This window comes from Marmota monax, unplaced genomic scaffold (genome assembly GCF_021218885.2).
Source record: "Marmota monax isolate L192 unplaced genomic scaffold, Marmota_monax_Labrador192_F-V1.1 WCK01_AAM20220418_F8-fsc00096, whole genome shotgun sequence".
Taxonomy (NCBI): domain Eukaryota; kingdom Metazoa; phylum Chordata; class Mammalia; order Rodentia; family Sciuridae; genus Marmota; species Marmota monax.
The window spans coordinates 2,358,838-2,376,748 of NW_026695236.1; the positions used below are offsets into that span (position 1 = coordinate 2,358,838).

Genomic DNA, 17,911 nt, shown 5'->3' on the forward strand with positions numbered 1-17,911 from the left:
GGGTCATTTATCTTATCATACTGACAAATGGGAAAGTATTTTAACTGAAAGCCGCTATTCTTCATGAATGGGGTTTATTAAATCTGGCAAAATGATAGTTTTTGAGCTTGTGTTTATTACTTCTTCTCTTTTCAAAACCCATTATTGGGTGCTCTAGCACAGCTTCAGTAAAAGACTCACAGCGAGGGCAATTAAAACATGACTGAGTTGAAAATGAAGTGTTATTAGAGGAAAATCTATGAATGCTCTGATTCTCAATGGTCATTCATGCTAAGTCAGACATTACATATTGGCTTTGGCAAATATGTCTCAGGAATGCTAAACTAAGAAAGACTTGGGAACTGTGTCTGCTTCATATTGGGATTATAGGACTTAGTGTATAGGAGGAGAGGTAAGGAGGATGAATTAATTTTCTCAGGTGCCATGAATTTATTAGGAATGAATAATGTGGCCTACTAGAGGGTGCACATATATCATTTAAAGATTTTTAAAATTAAAAATCACCAAATTAGTTAATAATATGGACTTAAACATAACACTTTATAGACTCTTAATTCATAATTTTTGATAGGAGGAAAGAAAGCAACAGCCAACAAGTTAGGAGGCCTGACACCTCATATCTTCAACAAATATTTTTGGACAGCCGTTGAAGGGCAGGGACTCTGGGCTTGAGTCTGGCTCAGTCATCTGACAGCTTTGGAGCTTGCAGGGATTACATGACTAGTGGCAAAGTGCTGAAAGTTTGACTTGTTGGCTGTTTACTTTGGGGACAGTTATTTAACTTTGGTTGCCTTACCTAGGGTTTTGAGAGGATTATCTTAGTTGATGCAGGTAGAGTCCTTGAATGATAACCTGGTTTATAATAAGTTGTCCATAGGTATTATCTACATTTGGTAATATTATGGTTTAGAGACATCTTACCATACTGGAGGTCAGGAATACTAACATAATTAGATATAATACTTCAGTGCAGGCTGCAGGCAATAAGGTATAGTAATCATGTCAACTGAGGTGGATACTAAGAGCCAGAGATACATTTCAAAGTACTGGGAGAAGACTACTCAGAAAGAAGATCTTTCTGGAGACATAAGGTATGCAGGCAGCAAGAACTAAAAAGGTCGGGTGCACTTTACATATTTCTCTGTAAGTTTAATAGTCTATAAGATGTCAGACAAGTCACTTGCCTTCTCTTTGCCTTAAATTCCTAATGTGGAACTCCTTAAATTCCAAACAGCAGGTTGAATTAGTAATGTCTGATTTCCCTTTCTTTTTTATACTTGATGATTCTAATAAGCTTGGGATATTTGATGCCTGAAATAGGCTACTAAAGGCTGGATAATGGAAAGAAGGTTCATTAGCAGGTAAAAGAAAAGTGATAGATGGTATGAGGCTCTGCCACTGGGTGGAAAGGAAATTTGAAATGGACTTTAATGTCTGATAAAGGACAGGCACTGAGGTGAGGCTTTGGTGGACATGGAGGAAATATAATTAGAGGGACACAGTGTTAATCAGCTTTTTGTTGCTGTGATAAAATTGTTGAGAAAAGCTATATGAAGGAGGAAAGATTTATTTTGGCTCACAGTTACAGAGATTTCAGTCCAAGGTCAGCTGGCTCCATTGTTTTGGGCCTATGAAGAGGCACAGCATCATGGCAGAAGGCCATGGCAAAGGAAAGCTGCTCACCTGATAGTGGCTAGGAACCATAGACAACAAAAGAGGAGGGGGCCTGGATCAATATGTTGTCCCCAAGGGCACTCACCCAAGGACCCACTCCCTTCAACTAAGTCCCACCTCTTTCAGTTCACATTATCTCCTGATAGTCTATTCAAGTATGAATGCACTGATGAGGTTAAAGCCCTCATGATCTAGTCACTTCCCCAGAGCTCCATCTCTTAACATGGCTGCACTGGGAACCAAGTCTTCAACTCATGAACCTCTGGGGGGCATTCCAATTCCAAACCATGGCAGACACAATCTTTGTAGTTGGCTTTATTTGTGAACTTTCCTTCTCTGCATCCCATTTCCCCATGCTGACCATGTGACTCTGTTCTGAATTAAAACCAGTGACAGTATGGCTCCATCTGTCTTTCCCAATGCCGATTAGACTAAAGTCTGGTAATAGTCATATAATATAGCATCATTAAGACCTGATAACTTGGCATCACACTCTCCAGTTACACCTTCCCTTTATGAAGAAAATGTGGCAGAGTGCCAAATTATGGGCTTTGGATGCAGGTGGACATTGTTTCAAGCATGAACAAAATGTAGGCCATGGACTATATATAAGAAGACAGCAAGGAAAATAAAAATAGGAAAATATTGGCCCTCTGAGGAAAGGAATTTGAAGTCAGTTTCTGACCCTTACTATCCCTGAGACCTTGCACACATCATTCTATGAACTTCATATTTTTCATGTGTAAAAATAGGGCAATAACATGGACTACAGCATTATTGTGGAGATTAGTGAAATGCCACATTCTGAGAACAATGCCTGAGAAATAGGGCTCAGTTTGAGGGAGCCCCAATAGAAGCTCAGGATCACAGTGGGAGGCAGCAGTTTCCCAAAGGAAATGGAAGGGAATGGTGATTATTAGGAAGGGGGAGGGCAGACATGCTTAGCAGACAAAATTCCAGGTGTCCACTACACTGGCACTCAGGTATTAACTTAAAGCAGACGAAAAAATCTAACAAAATGTTTGGCACTTAGTGCTCAGTGAACAAGTGCTGAATCTTCTCAGAGGAATTTAAAACCCCTGTTCTATGCAAGACTTGTTTTAGTGCTATTAATCTCCAGAAGGCCAGTGGCTCTGATTAAAATATCACAGGGCTGAGGAATTTAGTGCCCTAACCCTGGAGCCTCTGGTACACTTGTTGTTTTGTTTGAGGTTGGTGTATTTGGAAAATTATGAGAGGATGGATTCTTTGCCAACCTCTAACTAGGCAGATGTGCAGATTTTCTACTATGATTTTTTTTTTCACTCTGGTACTGGGGGTCAAAGATTAAATAATTTGCCTCCAGATGGATGTTCTGAAGAGCTAATTAAAAAACTGACAAGTGCTGAGGACCTCAGCTGATTAGATTTGTATGCCTTCCTCCATCAAAAGATCAGAAGTACTGCAGTTTAGAATCACTGTATTAGAGTATATTTCCAGAAACTCAACAATAAAAATAAAAAGGACAGTGCAGTGTCTTTAAAAACATTCTTATATCATATGAGTGTGTCTCAGAACTGGCTGAATATTTTAAATAAGTGAAGAATTTTTTTAAAAACTTCCTATGTTGGGGTGCTATGCCAAACCAATTAGATCAAAGTCTGGGAGAAGGACCCTGGTAATGTGTTTTTAAAAACTTTTTAATGGCATGAATATTCAATCAGAATTGAGAACCACTGATTTAGAAATAAAACTATTTGAGATATCTATTTAAATCATGGGAGACATTGTAACATAACGTATAGGAAGAAGTAGGCTGGGAATTTGTCAACAGAGCCATCTTGGTTGACATGTCAGATTGGCAAAAATCATACTCTGTTCTGAATAAGTTATATAACTTTTTTGTTGCTTCTTTACTTTTAACATGTGTCTATCAGCTTTATAATAGATTTTTGTGAGGAGTACATGTGAACGTTATTTCATAAATAAAGTACTTCCTTAATTTGGTAGTTACTATCATTTGTTTTTAGTAAAATGCTTTGTTAGTAATTTTAAGCCTGTTTCTCAGGCTTACTTATTGATATAAATGAAAAGATTCTTAGCAGTGGCACAAACATGAGCATGCATCAACCTAAAGCAGTCAGCACAATAGAACATCTTGTCATATTGCAGATATGTGAATAAATCACAGTCAGATACAGTCTGAGTGTACGTGACTTGGAAGTTATAGAATGTGTAAATGTCCTTTCTAGCAAAAGATGCTTTTGGGGGTTTTGTTGCTACTCTCTATAATAAATGCAAATGAGAACTCCCAGGTATTATTTTACACTTAATCTGGCAGCTCTGTTTCTACACAATCACCCAGAAAATGTGAGCTGGCTATATCAACCTGGATGCCAAGTAGCTTAATCAATCATACTGCAATCTAACTGCTCACAGGATCTGAACTTGTGGTTTCATCATGCAGGGTTTGATTATCCATTCTAGCATTAGGATAGAAGGGGAGAGAGAGGTTTGCTCTGTATTGCCATTCCTTCTCCCAGTCTGGACCCTTTGGCTGTGACTTCAATGGTGTATAGAAAGTCAGAGAGAGCAGATATATTTGGAAATGTGTCAATAATACAAATCAGCCTTGCCTGAGGTCCTGAGTGTATGCTCTTATACTTTTTTGTGCTGGAACAAAGATCCCTGTTCATTCTGTTGCTTTATTTATTTTAGTAAGTATTTTAGGGAAGCTGAAATGAAGGTTTGGCTTTAACCTGTACTTTAAATGATATACATCTTACTCATATTTTTGTAGAAAGCATGTGATCAATCTGTTATTTAATCCTTTCCCTGAGCTCACAACTGGCCCTACCTCTTACTAGTGTGTGACCTGGGGCCAGCCACTCATTCTCTTTCAACCTGAACTTCCTCAGCTGCCAAATGAAAGAAAGAGCACACATATTATTGTTGAATACACCTCATTATTGACTAAGTGAGGTGTTGTATGAGGAGAATATGGATATAATATATATCGAATGTGTGCTGTATGCCCTTCACTGATGTAGGTATTTCACACATTCTAAGTAGTTACTTGTAATTGATTCATAATCATTGGTGAGGTAGATTTTAAAAGTTTTCCTTTTAAAGATGAGAAAACTGAGGCAAGCAGTGATCAAAATAAGTTTCTCAAGGTTACACATGCCAGAAAGTAGAGGAATTGAGATGAGGGTTTGACTTCAGGCCTCTGCTCTGAACTATACCCCTTGCCTATTTCTAGAAAGCATGCAGTAAATATAGTGGTGATAATAGCATGTGCTTTTCTTCATGATGTCCTCTTAAAATTCCTAATCTGAAATTGGTGTACTGTGGCATCTACCACAATGGGAAACATTGTAAGTGTTCACTAAATGCTTATCAATATACTAATTGTCAAAACAGAGTGCTGAGCATCTGTACAGTCCTACTGATATTGGATTTGTGTAGTACTGTGTTTTCCAACACTTCACCTGCAAGAACAGCTAAGTGACATCACTTGACCAACTGAATATTCAAGGCTTTACAGTGATCTGTCCCTGAGATGCCCTTTCCTCTCTTTTAAAAAAAAGTCTTTGTTGCTTATACAAATCTTGCTCATGTCTACGCTCAGTGAGGAATGGGACCGATTTTATTATCTTTATCTCTGTGCGTAGTACTTAGCAGAAATCTAAATTGTATTAATTAAAAGAATCAATGCGGCTCATTCACCATAAACTGCTGCTGTATTCGTATCTGCCATCTCCACACACACCCTTCCCACTACTTGTCTTTGCCTGTTCTTTGTTCTGAAGCCCCATCCTCAGAGACTTCATGTCCTAGTCCTAACACCAAATAGCGTTTACTTGGTGTAAACAATTTCACCAGCATCATCTTATCTTTCACTAACATGATTCTTCTAGGCTTAGATTTTTTGTTGTTTTTCTTATAATGATGATGGATTTTTATTTATTTGCCCATGCTAGCATTTAACTCTGCTCTGAGTAGATTTTACTGATTTACATGCAATGTACCTATTTAAGTGGAACATTAATAGATGAGCAGAGACTTAAAAAAATACTAGTGACAAATCTAATTTACATTGTATGTGAAAGAGACCTTTTTAAATGTTTAGAGCTTTTTTTCCCCATCACTTAAACATTTTATCATAATATATGAAAAGGAAAGGAATTAAAATTTATTTAGTACATATTGGTTCTAACATTGGGAAATGTTGTGTTTTTTTAAAATTTCCTTTTGTACATGATTCTAAAAATAATTTTTAAAAGATATTTGGCTTAGCAATAAAAAGACATTAATGTCAGAGGGACCTGGGTGTGAGTTCTGGACCACCAGCCCACCTGCTTTGTGATTGTAAGGAAGTCTCTTGTCTATACTTAATTTTTCTTATATGTAAACATATATGATGCTATGTCATCATTGGTATTTGGGGTAGAGTTTTATTCTATCTTTCCCCAACACACAGGCAATAGTCAAATGGAAATCCAAGTCTTAATTTATTAACTGCTGGTCAAGTATGTTAAAGTCCTTCCAATCAATATAGGGCTTCTGCTTGCCTATGGGGCTGAGGCTAGATGGTGAGGCAAGGCTACCCATCCCCACCATCCTGATGGTGAGACAGTAGAGGACCATTGAGAAGGATTCTACTCAAACACATAAACAAGTGGTTGGACTCAGGAGCAAAGTGTCAAACTGGGTCTGTCCCAAAGAGCCGTGCCAGGTCTAGGTCGCATTGTTGCTTGGGAGCAGGTACTTCAAGTGTGAACTCTGGGCATGACAGTAGGAAGAGAAAGAGTGACAAAAGGTGTGTCAAGCATGGGCAATGACTTAAAGCACAGGAGCCTGCTCAGCAGGGGACAGGGCACAAGCACTGCTAGTCTCTGCCATTCATGGAATGAGTCAGACACCTGAGTTGAAAGAAGAAACACCACCTTTACCTCCATCCAACAATCACAACAAAATCAGTTAGAACAAAAATCTAATCTTTATCTAGTAGTGTTTAATATGAGATTAAATACTATAAAGTGCCTAGCTTCTTCCCCCTGTGAAGGCGTCAATAAACACAACACCCTGTTAAGAGAAGCAGGTTAATTTTGTTAGGGAAATGTTATCAGCCAGACCATTTTATAGTTGAAGAAACAGAGGCTCAAACACCTCTATACTGTTTAGGTACAAAAATCACAACAATAACCTAGCACAAGCAAAAAGGCAACAAGACTTTTATCTTGAGTTTTGGATTTAGAAACTCTCAGAAGCATTTTCATTAAAGTACTATACAGCCTGGGCCTCTAGGTTACCTTGTGCTTTCACATCAGGTAAAATCAGGATTGGACTTGAGTCAGGGGAGCATGCTAATGAGTATTAGCATGTACAGCTAATGCCATTAGCCAAGGGTGCATTTAGAAGCCATCCCTGCCTCTTGCATTTTCCATGTAACATGACTTGATGCAGTGATCTCAAAATACATCAACAGTTTAGACATTCACACAAAAATTAAGGGTAAGTAGTTCTATTTCAGATTGGTTAGCAAGGTAGTGTAGTAAAACAGTTTGGAAACAAGAAAGTGCTTGTCTCCTCATACTGAATATGAGGAAACACATCAGAGAAGTTCTAAAAATTGTGAGAAAAACAACACAATTTAATTTTACTGGAGATCTTCACTCTACTACTTTTCACCTGAGAAATGATATGATATTTTATTTTAGCATACTGGTAGCAAACATTCTGTATTTCTCTTTTCTGACTAGCAGGAAGACAAAGCAATTTATTCTAAAGTAATTAAATACATAACATATTTTGGATTCAAATGCTTGCTCCATATTTTCTCTAAATTAAAGCTTGTTTATTTCTTGAAACTCTATTTGTATTTCTGATTTTATATTTTCCTGTAAAGAGTTATATCCATCTGGATTGCCTAGGTAATGCCGCAGTAAAAGACAACTTCAGGTCTCAGTGGTTTGAAACAATGAATTTATAATTTTCATATACACTAAAAATAACTTCATGGGCTGAGGGGAAATTTGCCTCTGCTCCATCCTTCACTATAGACCTAGGCAAGAGAATTCCTCTCTCTGTTTCCATGACTGCTGAGACAAAGAAAAGAAGATGGGAAACTGAGCATTCACTTTTGTTGCTGCTATATAAGGGTGAGACTCATCACCTCTCACATTTCACTGATCAGCAAAAGTTAGCCAGCCAGGCCTAATTTCAAGGAGGTCAGAAGTAGTGGACACCTACCATTTGCTGAGTAGAGAACCATAAATTTTGTTAATCCACTAATGACCACTGCAAAACATGTTCCATTATTTTTATTTCATATCAAGACCACAGAAGTAGAATATAGCAGAGGACAAGAAACCTATGCTGGATTGAAAACCTGTGCTTCTTCTGCAGTATTATGTTATAATGTAAGATACATGCAAATAGGAAAATTGCCCTCTAACAAATTCTACCTGCTAAGTGAATCCATCAAACACTACTCCTGTGTCACAAATTAAAATAAGTACATGTACTTTTATGAGGGATCAAAAGGTAAATTTTTTTGAAGGAATAAATGAAGATGAGGGGAAATAAGAGAATTTATAGGTAGTATATAAAAGGGTATACTTATGAATCATCAAGTAACTGTCCTTTTGTCACATGTGGGACTCTGCTTCATTTTAGAATGTTCAAGGTCATTTTAGAATGTTGACTAAGAAAAGCTGTTTTTTGTCCTTAGGAAAATATAAACATCGACGAAGCCTCCAGGTGCCTGGTGAAGCACATACTTGCCAATGAGTGTGATCTAATGGAGTCCATAGAGCCGGACCTGGTGAAGCCCCATCTCACCTCACCCAAGGCTGTCAGCTGCTCCAGCTGTGCCAAGTCCTAGTAGGCTCCTCCGCTGGCCTGTGATGAAGATAACCCCATGATCCCATGAATTGAGCCTTAATTTTTACCATTTTGGGTAAATGTCAGGATAGGGAAACATATGTGGCAAGCCAAAGATCTCTGCCTGTATCTTTTCTATAAAAGAGAAATAATAAATATTTGTTTTATGTTTGTTCGCCACCATCAGCACAGTGTTTACAAGCTTTTTAAATATTTAGTCTGTTACAAAATTGTGTTGAGTAGCTGAGCAAAATGTTGCAGGATCAGAATCAGCCCTGGTATTTGCTCCTTTAAATCAGCAAAGGCCTCAGGACTTAAAGAGAAGGGGATAAGAGCAAACTAGCTGTCAAGTTAAGCATTGGTGTTTGCTTGCCCTGGTGTGTCTTTGTTCAGACTTCAATACATTCTGTGATGGTCTGACAGGCCTATTAAATAGAAATGGTATTTTCTCCAGAGATGACCTCCATTCTTGGCAGACCTGGGAGTTGTCTATGATTTAGCTCTTCAGAGTCATGTACACAGGCTTCCTGTGCTTTTGTTGTCTGCATTGTCATTTGCCGTGCCCTGGATGTTGGTTTAACTGAAAACTTTATGAAAAGACCTGCACTCTCTATGTGCCTTTCTGTTAGCTTTCTCTGAATCTGTGGGACTCTTCTGTACATGTAATATATATATTATATATATATTTTCAGAAGCAAAAAATAAAACATAAAAGATGCTGTTTCCCTATTTTTGGAAAGTGCTTTAAGTTTCTTAGTATTTTGAACCCCCACCCCTGCCCTTTGGCAGTGAAACCATGCTTCTCAAGATGCATTTCTAAATTTTGTTTCAGAAAGGACATGAGAAATTGGAATGAATCTATTCTATTTACATCTGCTATTCATATCAGTATTTAGGCCAAGAAAATAAGTAGTATGTATACATTTTTGGTTAATCACAGAAATACATCCTCAATTATCAAGAAGGTGTCAGACCAATCAACGTAAAAAGAAACAACTGAAACACTTATGGTGCTGCCTTGCTGATCACAATGCTGTGGTGCTGATATTCTGCAAGTAGCTTGTATTGTTTTCCTCTAATAATCATATCAGTGGAATACACTCACAGCAGCCTTGTCTTTTGTAACAGATATTTTTCCTTACATATTCTTGACATTCACTGTTTCTATAAGTACCAGCAACATAGCTTCCTATGTAAGTCTATATAAGACCCCTCTTTGGACATTCTCTGGCTCCTGGAGCAGCCAATCCGCAAGTTAGGCCAGGAGTGTCAGGGATTCAATGTCTCCAGGAACAACTCTCAGCCAATGATAGCAGATGCTGGGGGATAAATACTCTAGGTTCCTTGTTGCTCAAATTGAGCAATTCTGAGGCATGCTCTGTGGACTCTCAGAGGTCTTCAGTGGAATTAAGTCCCTGGTTCCCACAAGAGTAATCTTTCCACATGTCTCACCCTTAAATTGGCTTTCTATCCTTTCATCCCTTATCTCCTTACTCTTTTACCTTGATTCATTTTCCAAATAAATGGCATTAAGTCAAATCCTTGTCTCTGGGTCTTCTTCCTAGGGAACACAACCCAAGTTAGGTAAGACAGAGGAAACAGGAAGCTTCCTAGGAAACAGATCCTTAATATCAGCTTTCAGAATTCAATCGTTCACCACCCAGGTGATAGATAGCAAGGAACCATTTCTGGCAGACAATGTTGTAGAGCTATAGCACCATAATTGTTAAGAATCTTGCTTGGTGGTAATGCTATTACTCTTGTGTTTGAAAGATTAAAATATTGTGAAGTTTGTTAATTGCTATAGAAATTCTAAAGGAAGAAGGGAAATACTTCAAAACATTGGTATAGGCAGTGATATTTTGGATTAGATCTCAAAAGCACAAGCACCAAAACCAAAAATGGACAAATGGAATGATATTAAACTGAGAACCTTATACACTGCAAAGGAAACAATCATTAGCATGAAGACCCAACCTACAGAATGGAAGAAAATATTTGTGAACTATTTATCTGATAAGGGATTAACATCTAGTATATATAAATACTAAAAATGTTCAACAGCAAAAAACAGCCCCCCCTCAAAAAATTAGAAAACAAAAGAATAGATACTTCTTAAAAGAAAATATGCAAATAGTCAACAAATATATGAAAAAATGCTCAGCATCATTAGCTAACAGGGAAATGCAAATCAAAACTACAATGTCATTTTACTCTAGTCAGAATGGTGAAGTCAGAATGCTTTTTTGCATCTCAAAAGCAAAAAACAACAAATGCTGATGAGAATGAAAAGGTAACTCTTATACACTGTTGATAGGAATGTAAATTAATACAGTCATTGTGAAGAACAGAATGGTGGTTCTTCAAAAAACTGTAATAAGAACTATCATATGATCTAGACATCCCATTTCTTTTTGTTGTTGTTGTTTATAAATTCATCTTTTATTTTTTAAATTTTGTATTGTTCTTAATTTTAATTTGTTATATATGACAACAGAAGGCATTACAATTTATATTACACATATAGCACAACTTTTCATATCTCTGGTTATACACAAAAGTAGAGTCACATTTTTCGTGTCTTCATACATGTACTTAGGATAATGATGACCATAGCATTCTACCTTCTTTCCTACCTGTAAGCCCCCTCCCTTACCCTCCCTTCTCTTTTCCCCTTTGCCCTATCTAGCGATCATTTAATCCTCTCATCCTTACCCCACTGCAGCATATTATGAATCAGCATTCTTAAATCAGATAAATCATTTGGCATTTATTTTTTGAGGATTGGCTAATTTCACTTAGCATTATATTCTCCAACTCCTTCCATTTACCTGCAAATGCCATGATTTTATTCTCTTTTAATGCTGAACAATATTCCATTGTGTATATATACCACATTTTCTTTATCCATTCATCTACTGAAGGGCATCTAGGTTGGTTGCACAATTTAGCTATTGTGAATTGTGCTGCTATAAACATCGATGTGACTATGTCTCTTTAGTATGATGTTTTTAAGCCCTTTGGGTATAAACCGAGGAGTGGGATAGCTGGGTCAAATGGTGGTTCCATTCCTAGTTTTCCAAGGATTCTCCATACTGCTTTCCATTTTGGCTGCACCAATTTGCAGTCCCACCAGCAATGTATGAGTGTACCTTTTTCCCCCACATCCTCACCAACACTTATTGTTATTTGTCTTCATAATAGCTGCCATTCTGACGGAGTGAGATAAAATCTTAAGAGTAGTTTTGATTTGCATTTCTCTCATTGATAGAGATGTTCAACATTTTTTTCATATATTTGTTGATTGATTGTATATCTTCTTCTGAGAAGTGACTGTTCAGCGCTCTTTTGTCACTAGACACCCCATTTCTGGGTATATACCCAAAGAAAATGAAATCAACAAACTAAAGTCACATGTTTATTGCAGCACTATTTACAATTGGCAAGATGTGGACTCAATGTAGGATGAATGGCTAAAGAAAACACTATATATAAACAATGGAATATCATTCAACCATAAAAAATGAAATTGTGTTATTTGCAGCAAAATGGATGGATCTAGAGAACATTATATTAATTAAGATAAGCTAGATGTGAAAAGACAAATGCTACTTGTTTTCTCATATATGTGGAAGCTAAAAAATTTAATCTCAAAGAAGGAGAGAGTAAAGTAGCAATTACTAGAGGCTAGGTAGGCAGGGTGAAGAAAGGGATAGTAGATAATGGACCCAAAATACAGTTAGATAGGAAGAAAATGTGGTATTTCACAGCACAGAAAGACTATTATAGCTCACAGGAACATACATTTCATGAGAAATATATTCAAGAAGGCTCAAACATGGTAAGGAGATGAAAATGCTTATTACCCAAATTTGATGAGTGTACATTATATATAAATATTAAAATATCATATTGTACCCCATATATGTGTATAATTGTTATGTGTTAATTTTAGAAAAGAAATATAGACTGGCAATGTAGCTTAGTGATAGAGCAGTTGCCTAGCATGTGTGAGGCCTTGGGTTTGATCCTTAGTGTGCACACATGCACACACACACACAAAGAAGAAATAAATTATAGAAAAAGAAAAAGAAACTCTGAAGGAAGAAAAATATATGTACTCAGATGCACCAATAGCACCAATACTTCAATTAGGATGTAGTGTGAAAGCTGAAGACCTTTAAGCAGCAGCCAAAATTACCCTTCTTTTCTTCATTTACAGCACAGATGATGCTGTTAATCAGTCTTTAGATTTCATCAGGAGAAGCTGAGTAGTAAAGGAGGCTAAATTCAAAGTGCTCACAAATGTCTGCCCCTAAAGTGAGTACCTTGTAGAAATGGAAAGGGACACTAAAAAACAGGATGAGATATTTGGGGGAACATCTTTGACTCTTGAAACCCTAGGTCCTTTTGAAGAGTGGAGGATGGGTAATTGTCCTGTAAAAGCCTCATCTAAGTAGGATGTTTTAGGTATTACTTGCCTCTTTCAAGTTCTGTTCTCATTTCCCATTATTGCTTCTAGACAAATAATTACAGCCAAGGTTTGGCAGGACGTGAGTAGAAAGGGATGATCTTTGGTTGCTTGACAAAATGGATTATTCATCAAATGAACTACAGAATCTGGCTAATAAATACCAGTAGCAATCTGGGAGAATATTCCAAAGAATTGATTTTGACATATTGAGATATTGAATCAGGGAGGAGAGAATATAAAACCAAATAGTAGAAAATCTATTTCTATAATGGCACTCCTTCGTGAGTTAGATTTCAACATTTTGGCAAGTCCACCTGTAGTCTATCTTAATATGCTACTGAACTTGAAGTTTGCAAGTGATGTTGGCCTAAATTAAATGATGTGGAAATTCTAGAACTACCCTAGCAAAGTATCATCAGAGAAGAGATCCAACTTCACACAGAAATGGAAGTATTAGAAAGTATCTAATTGAAAGGCCGGGGAACCTGCGAGCTGGTTATTTTCTCCAGCTGAGTTTAGAAGATGCTGTCTTCTAAACAAATAAGAGGTCTAAAGCAATAAGAGGTCTTCCAAAAGGAGAGATGCAACATCAAGAAGAAGCTCAGTGGTGGCTGTTGTCTATAGACTTGGTTCAAGATTGTAGAGATGTTGCTGTATTTTGATAGGAATAACTCCCCCTACATGGTTAAGAAAGATGTGCTGCTGAAATGAATATGGTAAATTGTAATGTCCTAGGAAAGCTTAGAGCAAAAAGCAGAAGCACCCAGGTAATAACTATGGAATCTCTAATCCACTTTTAAAAATATTCACTGAAAGGTGTTGTTTGAGATATGTATTTTAAAATGAGAACTGTCTTCTAACCCTCTTCCACCTCTGAAAATTATATGTATAACATGTATAACGGTTTTCAAAATGAATATTCATTGATTCAGTGGCCCCCTCACTCCCCAAACAAATATTTATTAAACAATTACTATAATCCTAACACTTGGGGTAGGCACTGTTATGCAGATATAAATGACCAAGATATGATCCCAAATCATTAGGTATTTTGGTCAGGTACAACATTCAAACATGTAAACAACTCCCCTAATTTAAGAAAGAAGTCTAATCTAAACCCAGGTATTTCTTCCAAAACAAAATTTGTTTCTTGATGCAGGAATTGGAGCTGAAATTATGCTTCAGGAGACAAAATATATGTTCCTGCCATTCTCTTCCTAGAACAGAGATCAAGCCACTCTAGTTAAGTTCATTCAGCAGACAATAGCAAAGGAAATGCCCATATGCCCTCAGCCCTTAGCATATGGGCTGTTGTTTGGAATATTGTTTTTTTTTCTGAATATTTTAGCTATCCTCAGAGATGAGTAGCCTGACAGTTTGTTCATCTCTGTAGAGACAGTGAGTAGAGTTTCCAAAGTATACATAGGAAACCAGTAGCAAAATAAAGATCCAAACTGCAGCCAAATTCCAATGTCCATGCTCCAAAACATTATGATAAACTATCTCCTCTTTTTTTTTCCATTTTTATTGGTGTAATAAAATTATACATAATGGTGGGATATATTGTTACATATTTGTACATGCATGCAATATAACAATATAATTTTACAAGTATCATTTTTTAGCATTTCCCCTTTCCCTTCCAACCATCTCTACTTAGATTTCTGAAGGTGACAACAATCTCTATGCAGAATGCAACGCTCAGCCTAGAAGATGATAATGGAGCTTGCCATATACAAGATACCTCTAATCACTTCTCTTGATTATTAGAGGTATTGTCATGAGATAATACATATAAAACAGTTGACATAGTGTCTAAAACATAGCAAGTAATCAATGTGATTTTTATAAATTCTATCTACTTATTAGTAAAATTGAAATAGTGTAAACAAAGCTATATGATAAAAATGGCATATATTTTTGGATGTGACAAAAATGAGCTCCAGGGCTAGCCCAGAGGCAAAAAGTTGATTAATAGTTGAATAAGGTTGGGGGCATTGGTGGGTGACAGGTGAAAATATGTTTTCTTTTTAAGGTGATAAAAATATTGTATAATTAATTATAATGACAATTATACAACTTTGTGAGTACACTAAAATCCATTGAATGGTATACTTTAAATAGATGGAATATACAGAATTCAAATAAATACCAATAAAACTCTGATAAAAAGCAAAGTCATAGAGGACACAGCAATATAAAATTATTGTTTTTCCCAGTTCATTAATTTGGCATAACTGGACTATTGTCCTGGTGTTATTCCACAGGAAGGAATATAAGAAGTGCCTTTTTACCAAGCCTGTCATCTGCCTCATTAGTCATCACCTTCGAATTCACAACTTGCTCTCAGATGTTGGAACAAGCATTATGCATGGGTTTAAATTCAGCTGCATCTGAGATGTTTCTATCTGAAAATGTTTTTGACTTTCTGAGCTCAGCAAACAAAGAAAATGCCTTGATGCTAGAAGAAAAAGAGCATGAGACATTCCAAAACAAAAGGTCACAAGTGCCCATAGACACTTGAGGATAAAATGCCTCTGGGAAGTGTGCCTGCAAGTATTCACTGCATAGATGAGTCTGAAGTTTTCCATTTCAACAAATCAACTTATTTCCTTCAATTTGACTGATTTTTCACAATATTAATTCCCAGGCACAGGCCGTATACTCCTAACTGGAATGTACTCACTGAAACAGTAATGGTAGACTTAAGATTGGAATTTAAAATTCCAGATGGCTCAGATTATGCTTTCCATTAGAACAAAATTAACTTTCAGAGGAACTCAAAGAAATCTTATGGAAGTTGTTTTAATGTCAAATACCAAAGAGTTGCTGTTACTTGTAATAAAAATAAAATACCTTCTGAGTTGTCTTGAACTGAACTTTTAAGTAATTACCTCATGCCAGATGTGAAACACCAATCAATTTATATTTATTGAACTCTTTAAATCAAACAGCTATCAATTTGCTACTCTGAGCAACTTGCTGTGTCTGGTGTATTAAGTAAGTCACATGTCAAAGTCTCTAACAAAATGCATAGTATTAATATATGTTAGTTTCCATTCTGTGATAGTTGTTGTCATGGGAACATGAGGAATAAAGAGTCATGGTCCCCTGCTCTTTAAGTTTGGAATTTCCTTAGAGGAAGAGGGAGTGGATTAATAAGACAGACAAAAGATACAGTTGAGGATCAAGAAAAGAAGATTGTTTCTGTTTCTACCACATGACATTCTTCATTTTGCTATCTTTATCATCATAATAATTGTTAAAAGCTATTTATTATTCATAGCTAGATCCCATATTATGTATTTTTCAAATATAAATGTCATTTAATCATCATTACCACTCCATTGGGGATAAATTTCAAATGTCATAGGTAAGAAAACAGGCTTATGGAAAAAAAGTCCACATGTATCACATAATTCTGGCAGAATTCTGGTCAGTGTACCTGTGCTCCTGGCCACAATGGACTAATCCAAGGATTTTATTCCTCCTGGCAAATGTGACAGATCTGGAGGTGTGCCTGTGATCTAAGCTGCACCATGCAGAGTCTCTGTACCTTTTCCCCAAAGCTTTAGAAAGGGAGTTGTAGGGATGGCCATCATTTTCTCACGCCATGGGCAGTTAGGTGAACACATATCAATACATAGATCCACTTCAGGCAGTGAGAGAGGAGGGCAGAGAGGAAGGACAATCCCATCTGAGTCTTAGTACAGCTATGTGTGAATTCTGATTCAACTTTTAACTTCCTTGCTACAAGAAGCAATGAATTCCTCTTTGGTTTCTTTGTTCACTGCTTAGGGGAGACTGAGTTGATTTACTACCACTTGTAAATCAAATGTTCCTGACTAATACAGCCAAATGGCCATTAAAGGTGGAGCTATATTTGTATCCATATATCTGTCTACATGGTCTGCAAGGTCCCAGCTATTGATAATAGTGTTTATTAAAAATAATAACTGCCCAATTGATCAACAAACATAGGAAAAAATGTTCAACATCTCTAGCAATTAGAGAAATACAAATCAAAACAACATTCACATTCCATCTCACTCCAATCAGAACGACAATTATCAAGAATACAGCAACAATAAATGTTGGGGAGGATGTACAGAACAAGGTACACTCATACATTGCTGGTAGGGCTGCAAATTGGTGCAGTCATTATGAAAAACAGAATGGAGATTCCTGAGAAAACTTGGAATGCAACCACCATTTGACCCAGCTATCGCACTTTTTGGTTTATACCCAAAGGACTTAAAATCAGCATACTACAGTGATGCAGCCACATCAATGTTTATAGCAGATCAATTCACAATAGCCAAACTATGGAACCAATCTATGTTCCCTTCAACACATGAATGGATAAAGAAAATGTGGTATATATAAACAATTGTGTATTACTTATTGTTTAAGAAGAATGAAATGGTGGCATTTGCCAGTAAATGGATGGAGCTGGAGAATATCATGCTAAGTGAAATAAGTGAATTCCCCAAACCAAAGTCTGAATGTTTTTTTCTGATATGCAGATGCTAATTCACCGTAGGTGGGGATAGGGAAGAATAGAGGTACTTTGGACTAGGCAGAGGGGAGGGAAGGGAGGGAAGGGGTTAAGGGGGTAGGAAGAACAGTAGAATGAATGGGACATTATTATCCTATGTGCATATATGACTACACAACCAGAGTGATTCTACATCATGTACAACCAGAATGAGAAATTATACTCCATTTATGTATAATGTGTCAAAATGCATTCTACTGTCATATACAACTAGTTAGAACAAATAAAAAGAATAACTGTCAATGCGGAGGATTTTATAGGCATTGGAGTCTTTATTTCAAATATTCTATTAGTAGACATAAAGTACATAAAGACATGATTGGCAGAAGAATATATGC

At 36.7% G+C, this 17,911-nt stretch overlaps 1 protein-coding gene across 1 annotated transcript in view; it reads left to right on the plus strand.

Annotated features, from left to right (window-relative positions):
- The window catches only part of Rab38 (RAB38, member RAS oncogene family), a 59,388-nt gene extending 49,308 nt beyond the window's left edge, over positions 1-10,080 (plus strand). The window contains exon 3 of the mRNA XM_046439352.2: positions 8,390-10,080. Within this exon, the coding sequence (XP_046295308.1) occupies positions 8,390-8,542 (153 nt within the window). The 3' untranslated portion in view covers positions 8,543-10,080. The remainder of the gene's footprint in view (positions 1-8,389) is intronic.
- The last annotated feature ends 7,831 nt before the right edge of the window (positions 10,081-17,911 follow it).